The sequence below is a fragment of the Leptinotarsa decemlineata genome, unplaced genomic scaffold (assembly GCF_025532065.1).
Source record: "Leptinotarsa decemlineata unplaced genomic scaffold, Ldec_3_MD MMD2_tig00004677_RagTag_RagTag, whole genome shotgun sequence".
In the NCBI taxonomy this organism is placed as follows: domain Eukaryota; kingdom Metazoa; phylum Arthropoda; class Insecta; order Coleoptera; family Chrysomelidae; genus Leptinotarsa; species Leptinotarsa decemlineata.
The window spans coordinates 562,934-584,320 of record NW_027412610.1 but is presented as its reverse complement, the minus strand read 5'-3'; the positions used below and the strand labels follow the sequence as shown (position 1 = coordinate 584,320).

At 33.8% G+C, this 21,387-nt stretch overlaps 1 protein-coding gene across 1 annotated transcript in view; it reads left to right on the top strand.

Moving 5' to 3' along the window:
- Nucleotides 1-3,113: 3,113 nt before the first annotated feature.
- The window catches only part of LOC111509285 (unconventional myosin-IXb), a 263,644-nt gene continuing 245,370 nt past the window's right edge, over nucleotides 3,114-21,387 (top strand). The window contains 2 exon segments of the mRNA XM_074179210.1: nucleotides 3,114-3,271; nucleotides 3,621-4,590. Coding sequence (XP_074035311.1) covers nucleotides 3,737-4,590 — 854 coding nt within the window. The 5' untranslated portion in view covers nucleotides 3,114-3,271; nucleotides 3,621-3,736.

Below are 21,387 nucleotides of genomic sequence, written 5' to 3'. Positions count from 1 at the left end.
CAACAGCTGTTTCATCGATATTTCTTGGTCTCAAGCAACATTGCCCGTGAATCGTGGAGGGTTGGGTCTGCGCTCAGCATCATCGCTGGCTTTACCAGCATTTATGTCTTCCATCAACAATGTTTCGCAGTTGATAGAAATGATACTTTCCAGTTTATTTTACCAATATAAAAGATAATTTAACCGTCGAAAGCGAATCTATTTGGTGTTCTCAAACCAAAAGCCATGTGCTTACGGATCTCAAATCACTTCAGAAAGCATGGGACGAAACTTTACTAGAAATTGATTCTGACTTTATCACTTCATCTTTGTCATCTCCCTCGCCTCAAAGCCGTCAATATTAAAGAATCTGGTGCTTGGTTGAACGCATTACCTGTTGCTACTCTGGGAACATTACTAGATGTAGGTAGCCATTGGACTCAGATTGGGTTTAGATATTTGTAGGTACTCCTCATAAATATATTTGTGGTAGTGAGGTAAATGAAAAAGATACTCATGGTTTGAGCTGCAGAAAGAGCTCTGGACGTTTTCCAAGACATCACCAAGTCAATGACATCATAAAAAAGGCCTTGATATCAGCCGGGATACCTTCTATCCTAGAACCACTAGGTACTAGCCGTGATGATGGCAAACGTTCTGATGGAATGACCCTTGTTCCTTGGAAATGTGGCAAAGCTGCCGTTTGGGATTTTACATGTGCAGACACGTTGGCTCCATTTCATTTAGTTGGAACGTCCAAAAGTGCAGGTGCTGCTGCCATAACCAGTGATAAAGCAAAACAGCAGAAATATCGAAATCTTGGAAACAATTTCATATTTTATCCTGTGGCTGTAGAAACTTTCGGTGTATTTGGGTCCTTATCTCTGAATTTTGTCAATGAAATCGGCAGAAAGATGACTGAAGAAACTAAAGAAAAAAGATGTACCATCTTTCTGATCCCAAAAATTAGTTTAGCTTTCTAGCGTGGTAATTCAGCTTCTGGTTTTGGCATCATCCCATCGTCACATTCACTGGATGGAATTTGTCTTCATCCCTTTGTTTACAAATCCTATTTATACCCTAGTCACGATGGAAGATTGTTTCCTCATAAAACCTCCTATATTCCTTGTGATACTCCCCACAATTTCCCATCAGAAGATACAGAGAAACATGAACAACGTGTGTGAACAATATTGGATCAGAGATACATTCTTCAGTCAAAACTCTTGGGTTTAATGGATTGAAAAATATTGGAAACACCTGTTTCATGAACAGTATAATCCAATGTTTATCAAACACGAGATGGTTGTTGGAATATTTAAAAACAGATACATACATGGAAAATATCAATACTAGTACTTCTAGTATGAAAGGTGCTTTAATCAAAGCGTTCACAGAAGTCATCAAGGAATTGTAGTCAGAAGTTTCATCTGATAGAGTAATAAACACTGCCTACTTCAAAAGTCAGATTCAAAGATTTGCCCCTCGATTCATGGGATCTTCCCATCAAGACGCCCAGGAATTCCTTCGATATCTTTTAGAAGGTTCACATGAGGACTTCAATGGAATTACTGAGAAACCTAAACCGATCTTAACGGAGATTGACGAAAAATTGAGCGACAGCGGAAAAGCGCAAGAGTCCTGGCTGAGATACATGAACATGAACAACTCTAAGATTGTAGACAATTTCGTTGGTCAATTAAAATCGACTATGAAGTGCACAAATCAGTAACCTTCGATCCTTTCTGGGATTTGTCCCTCCCTATACTACAAAGAACTGGCCAATTGAGTTTGTCACAATGCTTGGATTTCTTCACAAAAGAGGAAACCCTGGATGGAGATAAAAAACTAACTTGTTCGAGGTGCAAGGAAAGAAGAAAATGCACAAAGTCCCTATCGATCCATAAGTTTCCCCGTCATTTAGTAATTCATTTAAAAGGATTCTCTTCAACGGAAAGATTCAGAGGCAAATTGAATGTTGCCATTGAGTTTTCTTTAGAAGAATTAGGTATGAGCAATTATGCAGCAGACAATGTGGCTCCTTGTCGTTACAATGTATATATGCGCTTTCGAATCACAGTGGGACTACTTACATCGGGCATTACACAGCATATTGCAGATACCCTATAGTGGCACGTGGAATGAATACAACGATTCACAAGAGTTCCCAATTTCATCAAAATCGCTTGTGAGTGAGGAAACATATGTCTTCTTTAATGAACAGAAGGAAACAGCAGCACTTTTGAGGTGTTTTTTCTTTTTCTTTTTTAATAAGCTAAATTCTGTTAATTGATTTGTATTTCATGATTCTTTTGATTAATAAATTTTACTATTCGGTTAAAAAAACCCTAACTCTTCCTAGATTTTCACCGGTAGGTCCTCCAAAAACTGACGATATAACATTGAAACTCATTTTCTAAGTAAGGAATATTAAAAACATACATTTTCAAGAGGTATCAAATGACCCCCAGAAAATTTATCATGAGCTTTGAGCTTATACTCATCTTAATGACAGAACGTCTTCGATCTACAGAGTGTATAAAAAATAAAACTGAATCGTCAATAAGAAACCCAGATCTAATTTGCTAGACAGGTACCTACCTACACGAACTTTCTGGACAACCTGAAGTAATAAGGGTAATTTAGAATCTGTTTGGAGGTTTCAGAATTTATTTCTATTCGCTTTATCGGTTTAGACTTTAGATTGTCAGCTGAAAGAAATGTCATCTGACATATTTGTCCATTTTCATATAATATTGACTTTTTACGTTGAAAGTGCTAATTGATTCTTTCATAATTGGAATCCATTTGAATGATTTCACTAAATAATTCTACAAGAAAGTTTGAAACCCATAAATTACATATGTTGATATTATATGGATAAATACGAACAACTTTGTTATAATATGAACAATTTTCACCGATTTGATACTATTTCTATTTATCTATTTGATAAAATATTTATCAAAACTAATCACAACTTTTCATATTTATCATTCATTGATATATCCATCATATATTTTCTCAATAATAATTTTAAAAAAAGGATTAGAGCTCTCTCATAATCAATGATTTGTATTTGCCGCGCTTCAAGCGTCACGTGATCCGGCCTTGATATGCGACTGGACGGACTGGAGGCTCCTGCTTGCAAAAGTTGACTTGATACATAATAAAAGATGGTGGTTAGTGCCCCTTTCATTAGCTGAATAACTCAGACCTTATGAACAAAATCCGAAAGATAGTGAATCGTTGTTAATAATAAGTCTGAACATGTAGTGATTAGTCGAATTAGGTGCGTAATGTTTCCTGAAAAGTTAATTCAACTAGTTATGGGCGGGTTGAAATGTAGTCCAACTACCTACGATTTCGATTGTCTTTCTTGTTTATTTTGAAACTGTTTACTTGCTAGTGCGCGGAATTGTGCATAACAAAGTCTAATTCATTAAATTCAAGTAATTGATGCTAAATACTTAAACTCGCACAAAATTGTTAATATTTTCCCTTAGTCTCTTCTGAAATGAGTGTGAATGAATGCAACATGTGATCCTATTTTGATTTTTATTAACCCCTAAAAAAAGTCTATTTCCCATTTTCTATTCATAAAAAGCTTTTTTATCTTTAACACTAAATTTTGTTTTTAGGTTACATATGAATAGAAATATGAATGGGAAACCAAGTACAACTTGAGATGCAAAATAGACTGAAAAATGTACATATTTAACATAGTATGGAATACAAGAACTCCAAATAAACAATCATGATGCATTGCAATGAAAACAGTAGGTACATCGTTCAGGTTTATGTGGGGGCCCTATCAGCTCTGTACGAAGCCCTCTCAGTAGAAGCTAGCAAGCAAACAACATCTGAAGAAATTGTTTCGTGTATAGTAGAACGATTATCACTGAATGATAGTGCTTCCTATGAGTTGACAGAGGTAATAGGAGATAGTTTCGGACAAGAATGCAAAGAGCGGAGCTTGTTACCAAATGAGAGTCCTGTTCAACTTATGATACTCTGGCCTAAAAACAGACCTGATCAAAGTTCGTTTAAATTTTACTTGCGAGAAAAAATAAATGACTATGTGTGGAGGGACCAGTTTGTCATGGATCCACAGCTTATCAAAGACTATTTTCATAGATTTCTCTATCAACCTAAGGATAGAGAATATCCTGACTTGTGTCAACTACCAGATTTGAACGAACAAACACTACTAGAAAACCTTAGAGCTCGGTTTGTCGCTGGGCATATATATACCTATGTGGGCTCAATTCTCATAGCTCTCAATCCTTTCAAATTTTATCCAATTTACAATCCAAAATATGTTAAACTCTATCAGAATAGACGTTTGGGGCCCAATTTACCACCACACATTTTTGCAGTGGCTGATACTGCTTACCATTGTATGTTGAAAGACAGAAAAAATCAGTGCATTGTTATTAGTGGTGAAAGTGGTTCGGGGAAGACTGAAAGTACTAATTTTTTATTGCATCACCTGACTGCTTTAAGTCAGAAGGGATCTCATGGAAGTGGAGTGGAACAAACAATCTTGAGTGCGGGGCCTGTGCTCGAAGCATTTGGGAATGCAAAGACGGCTCATAATAATAATTCAAGGTGAGTTCATTTCATTCTTTTTGGTCCCAAATGAAAAAAAATAGATACCTACTACAAATTGAACTTGAGGTGTTTTCTGGCATTCAATCATATTCAAGCGTGTATTCAAAAACGATTCATAGTGATGTCATTAATTATAAGATTTGCCAGAATGTGATGATTCAATTTATGTCAGATGTCAAATTCAATAATAAACCTCAATTAGAATTAGATTTGTGCATGCAATAATTTCCCAACTTTATTTTGCACATCCCTACAACATATTTTATAAAAAAATTTCGGCACTTTATAAACTATAATGATAAAAATAAAACAGAAACTGACAACTGACATAATGTAACATCAAATTTTGTTTCAAAACCAACCTCACGCTAGTTTTAAAATATCATGAATACGGTTCAAATCATAGTTGATGTGAAGTCATCGTTTCAATGCCAGAATGAATGTATTTGAATCACAGACGAATACGTTTTGAATACATGAGCGCCTGAAAACACCTTTGGCTTATTATTGAGGGTGAACCTAATTCAGGTTACATGTAGCCAGTCCAAAGAAAATCTAAAATGAATTCTAGAAAACATTTTTGGATCCTAATAAATTATTCTTCTGGTGATATCCTCAGATCTTGATATGCATTGATGAAAAGGGTTTCAAAGCAAATAAAATAACAATTTTCTATATGAGATTGATTTATTTCTCTTATTCATTGTTAAAATACGGGATCACAGCTTCCTATGACTAAAAATTATGTTTCCATATTTTCTTAAAATAAGCTGTTGATAAAGTAGGTCAATGGACTGTCATTCCATAGAAGACTATATAATTTGATAATTTTATAGAGGGTATTCCCTATTCGATGGTCTATTAGACGTATCTAGAGAACAAAAAAAGATGAGAGTTTCAAATTTTATTTACCGATGTAGATGGCTGTGATCTATTGATTGAAAATATTTTCATCACCGCATTGTTGCCGCATCTGCATGTAATAGCCATCAACTTGGAAATTTAAAATATAACACCCTATATATTATATCATTTTTGAATTCTGCATCGAAATCAAAATTACTTTTGTAAATCATGTTCTATACCTATCTCTCACCGTTTTTAAAATAATAATTATTCTGATCAGTGTGAAAGCAGCCACGAGTTCTAGCCATGAATTTGTCAATGCAAAGCGGGAGATCCGCTAATCAGCGGCTCCCAAAATTCGGAACAAATCAATGGCCAGCCATGAATTTACTGAACAACCTGAAATGTATGCGATTGAAAACAAGTATAACAATAAATCCTCCATATCAAAAATTGTCGAGAATATCAAGTCATTAGAAATTGTTGGAATATGAGTTTAAAGAAAATCCATGATTCATCAAATCCATAACTTATTAAAATATTTCGTGGATGGAAATTTTTTTGAAATGCATTCAATTCAGCATACAGAATAAGACCCTTATGCCAAAATATTTTGTCGGGCAGAAAATCAACCCCCAGCCCGAATTAAATAATTTTCAAAGAAATATCTATAACTCTTTCAAATATTGTTTGGATTGCGTTTTTTTTTCTGTGAATGTATTGATTTTAGCGTACTTGAGAAGAACCATATGCCAAAATATTTTATCGGGCAGACAATCAACCCCCACCCCGAATTGAATAATTTTCAAAGAAAAATCCATAACTCTTTCAAATATTGTTTGAACTGGGATTTTTTTCTTTGAATGTATTCATTTTAGCGTACTTAAAAAGAACCCTATGTCAAAATATTTTGTCGGGCAGAAAATCAACCCCCACCCCGAATAAAATAATTTTCACAGAAAAATCCATAACTCTTTCAAATATTGTTTGAATTGGAATTTTTTTCTTTGAATGTATCCATTTCAGCGCGCTCGAAAAGACCCCTCTATGTCAAAATATTTTGTCGGGCAGAAAATCAACCCCCACCCCGAATAAAATAATTTTCACAGAAAAATCCATAACTCTTTCAAATATTGTTTGAATTGGAATTTTTTTCTTTGAATGTATCCATTTCAGCGCACTCGAAAAGACCCCTCTATGTCACAATATTTTGTCGGGCAGAAAATCAACCCCCACCCCGAATAAAATAATTTTCAAAGAAAAATCCATAACTCTTTCAAATATTGTTTGAATTGGGATTTTTTTCTTTGAATGTATTCATTTTAGCGCACTCGGAAAGACCCCTATGTCAAAATATTTTGTCGGGCAGAAAATCAACCCCCACCCCGAATAAAATAATTTTCACAGAAAAATCCATAACTCTTTCAAATATTGTTTGAATTGGAATTTTTTTCTTTGAATGTATTCATTTCAGCGTACTTAAAAAGAACCCTATGTCAAAATATTTTGTCGGGCAGAAAATCAACCCCCACCCCGAATAAAATAATTTTCACAGAAAAATCCATAACTCTTTCAAATATTGTTTGAATTGGAATTTTTTTCTTTGAATGTATCCATTTCAGCGCACTCGAAAAGACCCCTCTATGTCACAATATTTTGTCGGGCAGAAAATCAACCCCCACCCCGAATAAAATAATTTTCAAAGAAAAATCCATAACTCTTTCAAATATTGTTTGAATTGGGATTTTTTTCTTTGAATGTATTCATTTTAGCGCACTCGGAAAGACCCCTATGTCAAAATATTTTGTCGGGCAGAAAATCAACCCCCACCCCGAATAAAATAATTTTCAAAGAAAAATCCATAACTCTTTCAAATATTGTTTGAATTGGGATTTTTTTCTTTGAATGTATTCATTTTAGCGTACTTAAAAAGAACCCTATGTCAAAATATTTTGTCGGGCAGAAAATCAACCCCCACCCCGAATAAAATAATTTTCACAGAAAAATCCATAACTCTTTCAAATATTGTTTGAATTGGAATTTTTTTCTTTGAATGTATCCATTTCAGCGCGCTCGAAAAGACCCCTCTATGTCAAAATATTTTGTCGGGCAGAAAATCAACCCCCACCCCGAATAAAATAATTTTCACAGAAAAATCCATAACTCTTTCAAATATTGTTTGAATTGGAATTTTTTTATTTGAATGTATCCATTTCAGCGCGCTCGAAAAGACCCCTCTATGTCAAAATATTTTGTCGGGCAGAAAATCAACCCCCACCCCGAATAAAATAATTTTCACAGAAAAATCCATAACTCTTTCAAATATTGTTTGAATTGGAATTTTTTTCTTTGAATGTATCCATTTCAGCGCGCTCGAAAAGACCCCTCTATGTCAAAATATTTTGTCGGGCAGAAAATCAACCCCCACCCCGAATAGAATAATTTTCAAAGAAAAATCCATAACTCTTTCAAATATTGTTTGAATTGGGATTTTTTTCTTTGAATGTATTCTTTTCAGCGCACTCGAAAAGTCTCCCAAGTCAAAATATTTTGTCGGGCAGAAAATCAACCCCAACCCCGAATAAAATAATTTTATAAAAAAAATACATATCTCTTTCAAATATTGTTTCAATTGGGATTTTCTCATTGAAATGTATTCATTCCAGCGTACTTGAAAAGACCCCTATGTCAAAATATTTTGTCGGGCAGAAAATCAACCCCCACCGCGAATAAAATAATTTTCAAAGAAAAATCCCCAACTCTTTCGATTATTTTTGGGAAGGGAATTTTTTTCTCGAAATGGATGCAGTTCAGCGAACTTAAAAAGACCCTGATGTCAAAATATTTTGTCGGGCAGAAAATCAACCCCCACCCCGAATAAAATAATTTTCAACGAAAAATCCATAACTCTTTCAAATATTGTTTGAATTGGGATTTTTTTCTTTGAGTGTATTCATTTCAGCGCACTCGAAAAGACTCCTATGTTAAAATATTCTGTTGGGAGAAAATCAACCCCCATCCCCAAAATAATTTTCAAAGAAAAATCCCCAACTCTTTCGATTATTTTTGGGAAGGGAATTTTGAAATACTGTTTGAATTGGGAATTTTTTCTTTAAATGTATTCATTTCATCGCACTCGAAAAAACCCTGATGTCAAAATATTTTGTCGGGCAGAAAATCAACCCCCCACCCCGAATAAAATAATTTTCTGAAAAAAATACATAACAAAACATTCAAGTTTTGGACGATACAAGAAAGTCACATAGGAATTAAAAGACTCCGATCACGATAAATCAAACCAATTTGATCTATATTTGATGACAGAAGAAGAAAAACAATTAGCTGGTAGAGCAGAATGTTTAATATGTGGAAAATTTTTCAAAATACGAGGATTGAAAATCCACATGCGAAAAGTGCATTCTAAATCAATCGATACTACAAGTTCCTATAAAAATTCCAATCCCGATAATGATTTCGAAGAAGAACTTGACCCTGGAAACAAAGAAGTTCCATTTCATATCCATTTATCTAATTTGAGAAGAAATATACATATTATTAAACGTATTCTGAAGGCTGCAAGGTTACTCTCTGCAATTGCCCTCACAAAATTAATCAACGAATGTGTATCCAGGAATTCCTTCACTGCTTGGAAAAATTTGCTCATGTTTGCTTATAAAAGTTTTAGTATTCAGAGAACTAAAGATAATCGAAAAATTTCAATCACAACAATAGTGAAGAAAAATTTGAATAGTTTCAATAATAACATTACGAGATCGACTAATTGTTATGCCAAAATTTCGAATAAACATACAAATTATAATGACATCCTCAAAAAACAAGTACTCTCGAAAGTCTCTGACGGTGATATAACAGCAGCTGTTAGATTTCTCTGTTCTACTGATAGTCCTGCTGAATTTGATGCTGCAACATTGGAAGAATTACGAAGTAAACATTCTGCTTCTAAAAGATTATACAATTCTGGACAATATACAACTTCTCATAGTCCTCTTGAAGTTACAAGCGTAGATGTTCTCAGAGCAGTGAGATCTTTTCGCACCGGTTCTTGTGGAGGTCTTGATTCATTGTGACCGTCCCATATTCAAGATATGCTAAGCTATAGTTCCGGTAGTTGTGACAAACATCTTTTGAATTCTTTAACGAACCTTTGCAATATGCTTCTTTCTGGAAAGGTCAATCAAGACATTCGTCCTATTTTATATGGTGCTTCTTTATGTGCGTTAAAGAAAAAGACTGGCGGTCTACGTCCTATAGCTGTTGGAAATTTTTATTGACGTTAAGTAGCGAAACTTGCTTGTTTCAATTTACGAGAAAGTCTTGCAAATCTATTTCGTCCCCAACAATTTGGATTCGGAACAAATGGTGGTTGCGAGGCAGTAGCCCATGCTGCCCGATGTTATATTAATCAAAACCCTAACCCAGTTGAAAAAGTTTTTCAGAAACTTGATTTTAAGAATGCATTCATTCAATACTATAGACAGGAATTTCATGTTACATTCGGTGGCCAACGTCATACCAGACATATATCCTTTTATTGAACAATGTTACAGTCTTTCTTAATATTTGGTAACGAAATTATAATGTCCGAACAAGGAGTACAGCAGGGAGATCCACTTGGACCACTATTGTTCTGTCTTTCTATTCATCATATTATAACTAAAATATCCACTGAATTCAACAGCTGGTATCTGGATGATGGTTCAATTGGTGACAAAGCAAATGTGGTATTAGAAAATTTTCGTTACACAATAACTCATTCGAGAGACCTGGGACTTGAACTAAATTTGGAGAAATGTGAACTAATTTTTCTGGATAAACAGGACCCTAACATTATCGATCAATTTAACCTAATATCTCCTGGTATACGAGTGATTGAAAAACCCAATTGGTTTCTTCTTGGTGCCCCATTATCTGATGATGCCTTAAAATTTTGTTTGGAAGAAAAATTACAATCACTTCGTGTCATGTCAGGACGTTTATCTATTTTACCAACACATGTCGCACTCCATTTATTGAAGAATTGATAAGCCATTCCAAAATTATCGTATATTTTGAGGTGCAGCCCTACTTGGCATGACGAACAGGGATTACAAAATATCGATGACGAATTAAGAAGGATGCTGGAACTCATTACTAATAACCGTATCGAAGACGAAACTTGGTTACAGGCATCACTTCCAGTTTCTAGAGGAGGATTAGGAATTCGTTCAGCCACTTCACTCGCTTTGCCATCATTTCTGTCCTCATTTTGCAGTGTTTCCGATCTGATAGAAATTAATTATCTTACAATACCCAAAGCCAATATCTGATTGTGTTTTTGATCGGGGAAAATCTCTTTGGAAATCTAGAACTGGCCAAACAATGAAAATTGAAGACATGAAAAACCAGAGGGCATGGGATAAACCATTACTAGATCAAGCAACTAGTATTTTACTGAAGACAGCTTCTGACACTTCAAAAAATAAGGCTCGTCTTCTCGCAGTAACTGTGAAAGAATCTGGTGCTTGGTTGAATGCTGTTCTTGTAGCATCACTTGGGACTCTATTGGATGACGACTCTTCCAGACTTGCCATCGGATTTCGACTTGGTACACCACTGTGTGTTCAACACATTTGTAAATATGGTGCATTTGTGGATGAATCAGGTACTCATGGGTTGAGCTGTCGTTTTAGCGCTGGTCGTTTATCTTGCCATTATGCAATTAATGATCTAATCAAAAGGGCTTTAACTTCAGCAAAAATTCCTGCGATTTTAGAACCCATAGGCACAAGTCGAGACGACGGAAAACGGCCGGATGGTATGACACTTGTTCCATGGAAAAATGGTAAATCTGTTGTTTGGGACTTGTGTAGATACATTAGCAACTTGCCATCTTCCTGCTACTTCTGCGAAAGCCGGTGCTGCTGCTTCTTTAGGAGAAAGTTCCAAATTACGGAAATATCAGAATTTGAGAAATAATTATAACTTTCGCCCAGTAGCTATTGAAACGTTTGGTGTTTTTGGCTCTGAAGCCTTATCTTTCATCAATGAAATTGGAAAAAAGGTAACCGATGAAACCCACGAATCAAGAGACACATGTTTTCTCATTCAGAAAATTAGTATAGCCATCCAAAGAAGAAATGCAGCTTCGTTTTTCGGTACTCTCCCTGATTCCAAAAAACTTGATGAAATTTACTTGTTTCCTGAAAACCAATTTCATAAAGAAAAGAGAGGCAATAAGAAACCATTTTATGAAATTAAAATAGAAGCAAATGGAAAAAATACTTTCTCTCAGCAAAATTCTCAAATGGGTTTCAAAGATATTTCGGATTGTTCAGTGATAAATTCTTCAGTCAAAACCTTTGGGTTAAATGGTTTAAAAAATATTGGTAACACCTGTTTCATGAACAGCGTAATTCAATGTTTATCAAATACGAGATGGTTATTGGACGCTGAAATGAATACACTTCAAGGAAAAAATTTCCTTCCGAAAAATAATCGAAAGAGGTATGGATTTTTCTTTGAAAATTATTCAATTCGAGGTGGGGCTTGATTTTCTGCCCGACAAAATATTTTGACATAAGGGTCTTTTCAAGTACGCTGGAATGAATACATTCCAATAGGAAAATCCCAATTCAAACAATATTTGAAAGAATTATGGATTTTTCATTGAAAATTATTTTATTCGAGGTAGGGGTTGATTTTCTGCCCGACAAAACATTTTAACATAGGGGTCTTTTCGAGTGCGCTAAAATGAATATATTCATAGAAAAATTACAAATTCAAACAGTTTTTCAAAGAGTTATGGATTTTTCTTTGAAAATTATTTTATTCGGGGTGGGGGTTGATTTTCTTCCCGACAAAATATTTTGACATAGGGGTCTTTTCGAGTGCGCTAAAATGAATACATTCACAGAAAAAAATCGCAATCCAAGCAATATTTGAAAGAGTTATGGGTTTTTCTTTGAAAATTATTTTATTCGGGGTGGGGGTTGATTTTCTGCCCGACAAAATATTTTGACATAGGGGTCTTTTCAAGTACGCTAAAATGAATACATTCATAGGAAAAATTCCCAATTCAAACAGTATTTCAACGAGTTATATATTTTTTTTAGAAAATTATTTTATTCGGGGTGGGGGTTGATTTTCTGCCCGACAAAATATTTTGACATAAGGGTCTTTTCAAGTACGCTGGAATGAATACATTCCAATAGGAAAATCCCAATTCAAACAATATTTGAAGAATTATGGATTATTCGTTGAAAATTATTTTATTCAGGGTGGGGGTTGATTTTCTGCCCGACAAAATATTTTGACATAGGGGTCTTTTCGAGTGCGCTAAAATGAATACATTCATAGAAAAAATTACAAATTCAAACAGTATTTCAAAGAGTTATGGATTTTTCTTTGAAAATTATTTTATTCGGGGTGGGGGTTGATTTTCTGCCCGACAAAATATTTTGACATAGGGGTCTTTTCAAGTACGCTAAAATGAATACATTCATAGAAAAAATTCCCAATTCAAACAGTATTTCAACGAGTTATATATTTTTTTTAGAAAATTATTTTATTCGGGGTGGGGGTTGATTTTCTGCTCGACAAAATATTTTGACATAGGGGTCTTTCCGAGTGCGCTAAAATGAATACATTCAAAGAAAAAAATCCCAATTCAAACAATATTTGAAAGAGTTATGGATTTTTCTTTGAAAATTATTTTATTCGGGGTGGGGGTTGATTTTCTGCCCGACAAAATATTTTGACATAGGGGTCTTCTTAAGTACGCTAAAATGAATACATTCATAGAAAAAATTACAAATTCAAACAGTATTTCAAAGAGTTATGGATTTTTTTCAGAAAATTATTTTATTCGGGGTGGGAATTGATTTTCTGCCGACAAAATATTTTGACATAGGGGTCTTTCCGAGTGCGCTAAAACGAATACATTCAAAGAAAAAAATACCAATTCAAACAATATTTGAATGAGTTATGGATTTTTCTTTGAAAATTATTTTATTCGGGGTGGGGGTTGATTTTCTACCCGACAAAATATTTTGACATAGGTGTCTTTTCGAGTGCGCTAAAATGAATACATTCAAAGAAAAAAATCCCAATTCAAACAATATTTGAAAGAGTTATGGATTTTTCTTTGAAAATTATTTTATTCGGGGTGGGGGTTGATTTTCTGCCCGACAAAATATTTTGGCATAAGGGTCTTATTCTGTATGCTGAATTGAATGCATTTCAAAAAAAATCTCCATCCACGAAATATTTTAATAAGTTATGGATTTGATGAATCATGGATTTTCTTTAAACTCTTATGTATATATTTCAACAATTTCTAATGACTTGATATTCTCGACAATTTTTGATATGGAGGATTTATTGTTATACTTGTTTTTAATCGCATACATTTCAGGTTGTTCAGTAAATTCATGGCTGGCCATTAATTTGTTCCGTATTTTGGGAGCCGCTGATTATCGGATCTCCCGCTTCGCATCGACAAATCCATGGCTAGAACTCGTGGCTGCTTTCACACTGATGGTTCATCTTTGATGTTTTGGGAAATTTTATTAAAAATTAGAATTCCGATGCTTAGAGGGCCGTTTTGCGCTAGGTTCAATCTGTTTTGAGGAGTATTCAGCAAATGCTGATTCCTGGTGGAACGACCGTGAATGTCATTACGACAGAGCAAAGTATTTCTGTGTTTGTAAATGAAACAAGCAGTTTCCAATATGTAAAGAGAAATAAGGGGTAATTCTTGTAGCTTTCTAAAGAGGGCTCTACTAAATTCTGTTTGAGGTTTGCGAAACATGGCACGAATGCAGTTTTTCTGTGTAATGAAGAGACATTTGTATGCCAGTCTCGACTGAATTTCTGCAAAATAGATATTTTTCATTACTGGAGTTGTCAGGACCTTATACATACAGCGTATTTGAAATATTTTGGTGTTATTTTTTATTACAGTAGATGCATTGGTTTCCCAATTTAGTTTATCATTTATATTCAGACCTAAGAACTTAACAGAGGTATTACAGTTCACGTTAGTGTTGTTTAAGGTCAGGTTGATATTTTTAATTTGTTTTTGTCTTATATGGAAGATAAGAAATTCAGTTTTCGCTGGGTTTCTATACAGCTTATTTTTTGAAAACCATTTTGAAATTTTATGCATCAAATCAATACCAGATTGTTCATTTGAATCATAATATTCTTTAGATACCAAGATTAATAGATCATCTGCATACAAGATAACTTTAAATTCTGATAGATAATTCACAATGTCTGCCAGATATAGGGAAAACAGAATTGGAGCTACTACACTTCCTTGAGGAACACCTACTTTCACAGGTAGTGTACTGGAGTAGTGTGTAGTAGTGATAAGACCTCTCTCGTTATGAGATAATGATATATATTGATTTCTATTTGCAAGAAACGATCTGAACCAATCATGTGCTCTTCTTCTAATGCCGAGTGACCAGAGTTTGTCTAGTAGCCGATTGTGTGGTTCACATTCAAATGCTTTGCTCAAGGCACAGGAAACTCCAATTGGACATTTTTTTTCTCAAGCTCTTTCAGAATATTGTTTATAGACTCAGTATAACTGTAGTAGTTGACCGTGCTTTTCTGATTCCATGCTGTTCGGTTGGTATTAAATTGAATTTCTCTATGAAAGGATTGAGCCTTTCTAGCATGCAATATTCAAAAACTTTGGAAAATGATGGTGTTGAAGAGATTGGCCTATAATTATCCAGTTTATTTCTACAGTTTTTTTTTTGTGCACAGGTATAAATAACTTTTGATGTTTTGAGTTGAGTGGGGACTGTATCTGTCTCGAAAGAATAGTTCACAATATGGGTGACCGGTGATAATAGAAATGAGTTGAAATCTTTGATTACATTGCAAGGAAGTTCGTCTGGTCTCGCGGAATGTTTGTTTTTGAGTTTTGCAAAGATGTGGATCATATCATTTTCTGTGAATGGCAGTAGCACCATGGATTGTAAGGTCCTATTGGGCTACCCGATTGGCATAGGGTATTTTAGTTTTAAGGTGATGTTTTCTACTTGTATGTTTCTTATACTCTGTCTTTATTTTTACTTCTTTTATTGACTATTCCTATACAATGTATATTGTCTACGTGGAAAATAAAGTATTATTATTATTATTATATCTGCAGAATTTTTGGAAAGTCATTAATGATTTTTTGGGGGGCTGATATAAAGAAGTTGTTGAATATATTTGCAACTTTACCAAGGTCTGTAATTTGTTCATTCCCCTGCAGAATTTGTATTTTTTAAATTCATTGATGATTGACCAGGAGGCCTTGTTTTTGTTTACTAAAGTGTAACTTTTTAACGTTCTCAATAAGACGTTTGTTGAAAATATTTTTCCTATTGAATATACCGTGTGACACAGACTTATGGTACACCCCCCTTTTTTTCTTTATTCTTTCACCTAATTTTACGGAACTATTAATATTGATTGTGCTTACAAAGAGGCATTTTTTGACGTAATTTGAGATTTTTTTCAACTCTCGGTTTTTCCGGAAATCTTATCAACGTTTAATTTTCAAATAGAACACCCTGTATATTATTACATTTTTGAAATCTACACAATTTTCTTAATCCAATGATACCTTATACTTGATATTTTAAGTGTTAAGACGCTCGGTTTAAAAGATGTTTACTTTTTCAAAAAGCTGATACAAACTGTGAAATAGTGGACTCTACCTGTGAATGTAACCTGTCTATGGACAAGAAATTATAATTCTGACATTCTCGTTATGATCAATGGTTTGTAAGTAACTGACATGTAATTATTAGAAAGTACATATCAAATTCAGAAACATAAAGATATAGTAGTTATCTATTGTAATTCCTTGAGCGAGTGGTTTCTTTGTTTATGTAGTGTAGAGATCTTATAATTTGTGTATATATTATGATACCTATGGTTGTCCAGGTCTTTGTTGCTAATTTTTTTCAAATCGGGTATAATTTTTGAAAATTGATGAGGTGTTTATTATAAAATTAATTGGAAATTTGGTATTATCTAATTCAATCAACCGATCAATTTCTGCACAGAGTTGTTGAAATATACTTTTTGCAAATTGCGAGGTAGTTGGAAGTTGGAGCTTTCACTAGAACTCGGCTCTGCTCATTTTCAGAAAGCCTTGGCTGGGCACAAAGCTCGGTTCGACTTTTGAATACTCGGCTAAATACAGCTGAGCTTTTACTCATTCTATTCGGTGCAGTAGTGCTCGAATTATTCGACTTCATAACTGAAGGTTTCAAAAACGAAAAATCAACACTTGGCATATTCCTCGATCTGAGCAAGTCGTTCGACTGCGTCTCTACTGACATTTTATTAGAAAAACTAAGATACTATGGCTCTGTAGGCATAGCACACAATCCTCTAGCATTTTATTTAAATGAGAGAAAGCAATGTGTATTATATAATGAAGAACTCAGTATCTCACAAATGATCTTGAATGATTGTCCACAAGGTAGTGTGCTTGGACTACTACTTGATTTATATCATTGACCTGCCAAATTTAATGACAATGTTCATAATGCTTCACTTATCGATAACACTTCCTTCGCCATACGGAAGAAAATATTCAGAATCAGAAAAGCGAATTATTCAGAAAGCTACTGACTGGTTCAGTGAGAATAGCCTATGTGTGAATGAAAGCAAGACCCAAACAGTTATGTTCTCCCTGTTTCATAATCCCTCAGATATTATAATTATTGATTCAAAATTAACTTGGGAACCCCATATTGACAAACTAGAAAAAAATCTATCATGCAAGATCTACGCAATCAGGCAGAAAAAAATAAAGTCGGTAATGAAGATGCCCACACTACTTATCATGCATGTTTCATAGTTCTTTAACTTATGGATTGATAAATTGGGTCATATTTATTCATATCTCGAGAATATTTACAATTCAAAAACGAGCAATCAGAGTTTCAGCTGGAATAGTTCAAATGGAGAGCTGTAAGAGTTGGTTTATAAAGTTCAATATAGTAACTCTGCCATTATACTGCAATTTGATACACATTCAAGAAAATTTAAAAGGAGATGTAACTCATACATATCATTGCCACAAAAATGAAAAATGCAACCCTCGCTGATTTCAAAGGGAAACTGCAAAAATATATATCAGAGAATGCTTACTTTGATGTTTCTGACTTCAGCTTTATTGAGTGACCACGATCAATGTAGGTACTGTCTCTGTGCACCTCTGTTTTTACATTTATATATTTATATATTTATTTACTTTATTTTGTACTCCTATCATATACAATTTTTATCAACTACCTAATACTTTTCGGTAATTTCAATTGTAGTGTGTAATAATTTGTGTAATAATTTGACCAATAAAAAATCTAATCTGTTCTAATTGAATGCCCAGTCCTAGAAAACTCAAAATTGACACATTACACTTTACAACATCAAAGCAATGTGAATTTGAAGTTTTTTGAAATTTCATCCATAAGAAGGTGACAAGGCGGGTAGGCCCTTTGGTGATTTTATTATTAATATATGTTACAAAAAGGATTTGAAGTTTTATAACTTCCATTTATTATATGCGAGCGCTTTCGACAGCTGGTCATGCTATCATAGATACATACAAGCTGACCCATCAAATGTTGTTTTCCCACATAAATTATTTCTATGGTGGAAAATAATAACTAACTCATTGCAAGCGTGTGTCAGAACAATAACGCTTACAAATCATATATCTTACGCAATTCAGGTACTATTAAAGTTCCTTCCGCTTTTTCAGAAATTATTTTGAAAGGTAGAACTGGAACCTCTGGCGTAAAATAAATCGAAAACAGGAACTTTTTCAAAACACCAGAACTGCATTACTCTGCTCGACGCCACCCAAGTTAATCACTCTACTTCAATTTCCTGAAGATGCCAGTTTGGATGATGCAACAATCGTCGAGAAGAGTGATGCATTTATGGTATTAGGGTGAGAGCTTTGTTGCAATGAGATCTATAGATGGCCTTCTAAATTGTATTGTATTCAGGCTGTATATGATTTAGTGATTATTACCACAATTGAGAAAATACGTGATTAAACTACAATAAAAAAATTATTACTAGAAGGTAAATATACAGAATTTTTCCATTGGTGTTAATTCAGAAGCCTTTGGAATTTTGCCTATATACAGGGTGTTTATTAAACATGCAGCAAACAATTAAGGGACTATTCCTTGACTATTCTAAGGATATTTCCTTACGGGGCAAAAAAGAATTTCGACAATAACAATTTTGGTAATTTTAAAATTATTAACGAAGACGAAATAAAAATATAGCATACCTACTACACTGGACCTACCAAGTAATAAAAAATCTAACGAGTCATTAATTTATACTCTTCCAGTGGAAGATTTGAGAAATCAGATAATTGCTGGGTGCAACGCAATTAGAAACGATCCTGGTGTTTTTGAAAGAGTTCGGGAGTCGATGAGGAGAAGATTGGATTCTTGCATCCATGCGGGGGCTAGTCATTTTCAAAAGTTCTTGGAGAATAAGAAAAATTATGTATATTTTAATAATAAATTGTTATTGTCGAACTTCTTTTTCGCCCCGTATCTTTAAAACAAAGTGCCCCATCAAAAATCATCAAAGGACAAAATATCTTTAGAGTGGTCCAAGGAATAGTCCCTTAATTTTTAGCCGCATGTTTAATAAACACCCTGTATAGAGGCAAAATTCCAAAGGCTTCTTTATTAATTCCAATGGAAAAATTCTTGGATGATTTGGTGCAGCATATGATATTTCAAACCACCCTTTCTGTTTATATACTTAGCAGATGGCAGTTGAATCGTCTATCATCATCAACATGTTGTAAGAAATATTCATCTTGGAAAATTACTTTGAAGCTTTCAAAGCAGATAAAAGCTGGTTATTATTATGTAACTTTTGTTAAGTCTGACTTCAGAAATAAATTCTTATTTTTATATGGTTCCCCCGGGATGCTGATTGATTAATACGAATAAATCTTCAAGTCGAAAATTTTTATTTTGAATGTCCTCCCTCACCTCGTAATTTCCTACTGAATTTTTCAGAACTGAATATTTTATTTATTTACTTATTTATTCACAACATTGTCTATTTTTTAAAAATAATTAACAAATTCACATTTATGTACTGTAACTATCAGCTAGATGTAAGGAAAAAATATTAAAAAAGAAAGGCAAAAATAAGTTATCAATCACAATGGCTTGATCTTCTGGGATAATTCAACACATATTGATAAAGTATTCATTGCATGATGGGAGTTCGAAATAATGTATCTTGTAAAGCTTATTTCAAGTCACTATCAATTCTAACTTTACCATCACTTTATATTTATCTTCTAATTATGAATATTAAAAAAGAGCAAGATACCTACATGAAAAGTAATGAAATTCACCAACACCAAACACGGAATAAAAATGACATTTGCTTACCATTCTCTAGGCTTAGTGTGGGACAGAATTCTCCAAAATACCAAGGAATTCTATGTTATAACTGTTTCAATAGGATCTTTGGCCAGATAAAAAATGTTAATACCTTCAAAACAACATTATTCAGTTACCTTAATGAAAATACTTTTTATACAATAGAGAGGAGTACCTCACTCTTTGATGCACTGTGTGTGAGTTTTTCATATTTTCGTGTGGGCTCTATAATGTTTTCATGAGTTTTAATACTATATGTTTTGACTAGTCTGATAAGTTTTGTACCATTGTGTAAAAAACTTCAATGATGAATAAATTATCTGTATCTGTAATCTTTTCACGGTCGTTTTAAATGAACCCAAAGAAGAATTGAAAAGTTCTACATCCACATTGTGAGTGTGGTCACAAGTCTCAAAATTCTACCTAGAGACTCATTCTGGCCATAGTTAGTATGATGAAAGGGTACTTTGAAAATATCTGTATTTCTTGTTCTCTTTGGATTCAGTTATAAGTTCAAAAAGTTCCGGGGAATTAATTGATTATTTTGTGTATTAGTTCAAGATCTGATTCTTATCTTCTATAATTCAGAGTATTCAAGTTGAGAATATCCAATATAGGTTCAAGCATATCAATATCCACATTATATGAAGGGCACCAAATTTGTGGAGTTGTGTTCGATTATTGATCTAACAGTTGAGTAAATCTCACACAACCCCAGAAGTAATGAAGAAAATTCTATAGAAAACTTTTCCTGAAGTGCAATGTGAGGAACACATTTTAAAATTCCCTGAAATTTACAGTTCCATGACACTCATCAATAAAGAAAACTTTAAAAATGCTTGGAGGCGAGAAATTTGGCTGAGGCGCGATAGTGTCCAGGTTTTTTGCAAAGAAAGGGCTTTCACAATTATGAATAGAGAAGATGGATCCTCGGTTGAAACAAACGAAGAAAAAGATATCCTTTACTTAAATCTCAAGAAATATTGGAATCACCATTGAAAAAGAAGGAAAGATGTGAAAATAATCAAAACATGAGCATTTATCATTTAAATATTCGTGCAGTAGCGAACAAAATAGACAGACTTAATGTTTTTTTGGAGGAACACAATTATAATATAGTGTGCCTGACTGAACACTGGTTAGATGAGCAATGTCTCCAATTATGTAAAATCCCTATCTATTATCTTATTTCACATTATAGTAGGCAAAAAAACATGCACGATGGGGCAGCCATATATGCGAGAAATGCCAACATACGGTATAAGGCCATTACCATTGAACAATTTCAGCATTGAAAGAGATATTGAAGTCTGTGGAATAGAAATAGTGAATATTCACACTACCATAATTACAATATATAGATCCGCTTGCGTAACAAATTGCGATCTTTTCTTCAATAAACTTGAAAATCTCTTAAATAACCTCTTTGGATAAATTCACAAACATTATCATCTTAGGTGACTTTAACATTGACTTTTTGGTGCCGTCATCAAACAAG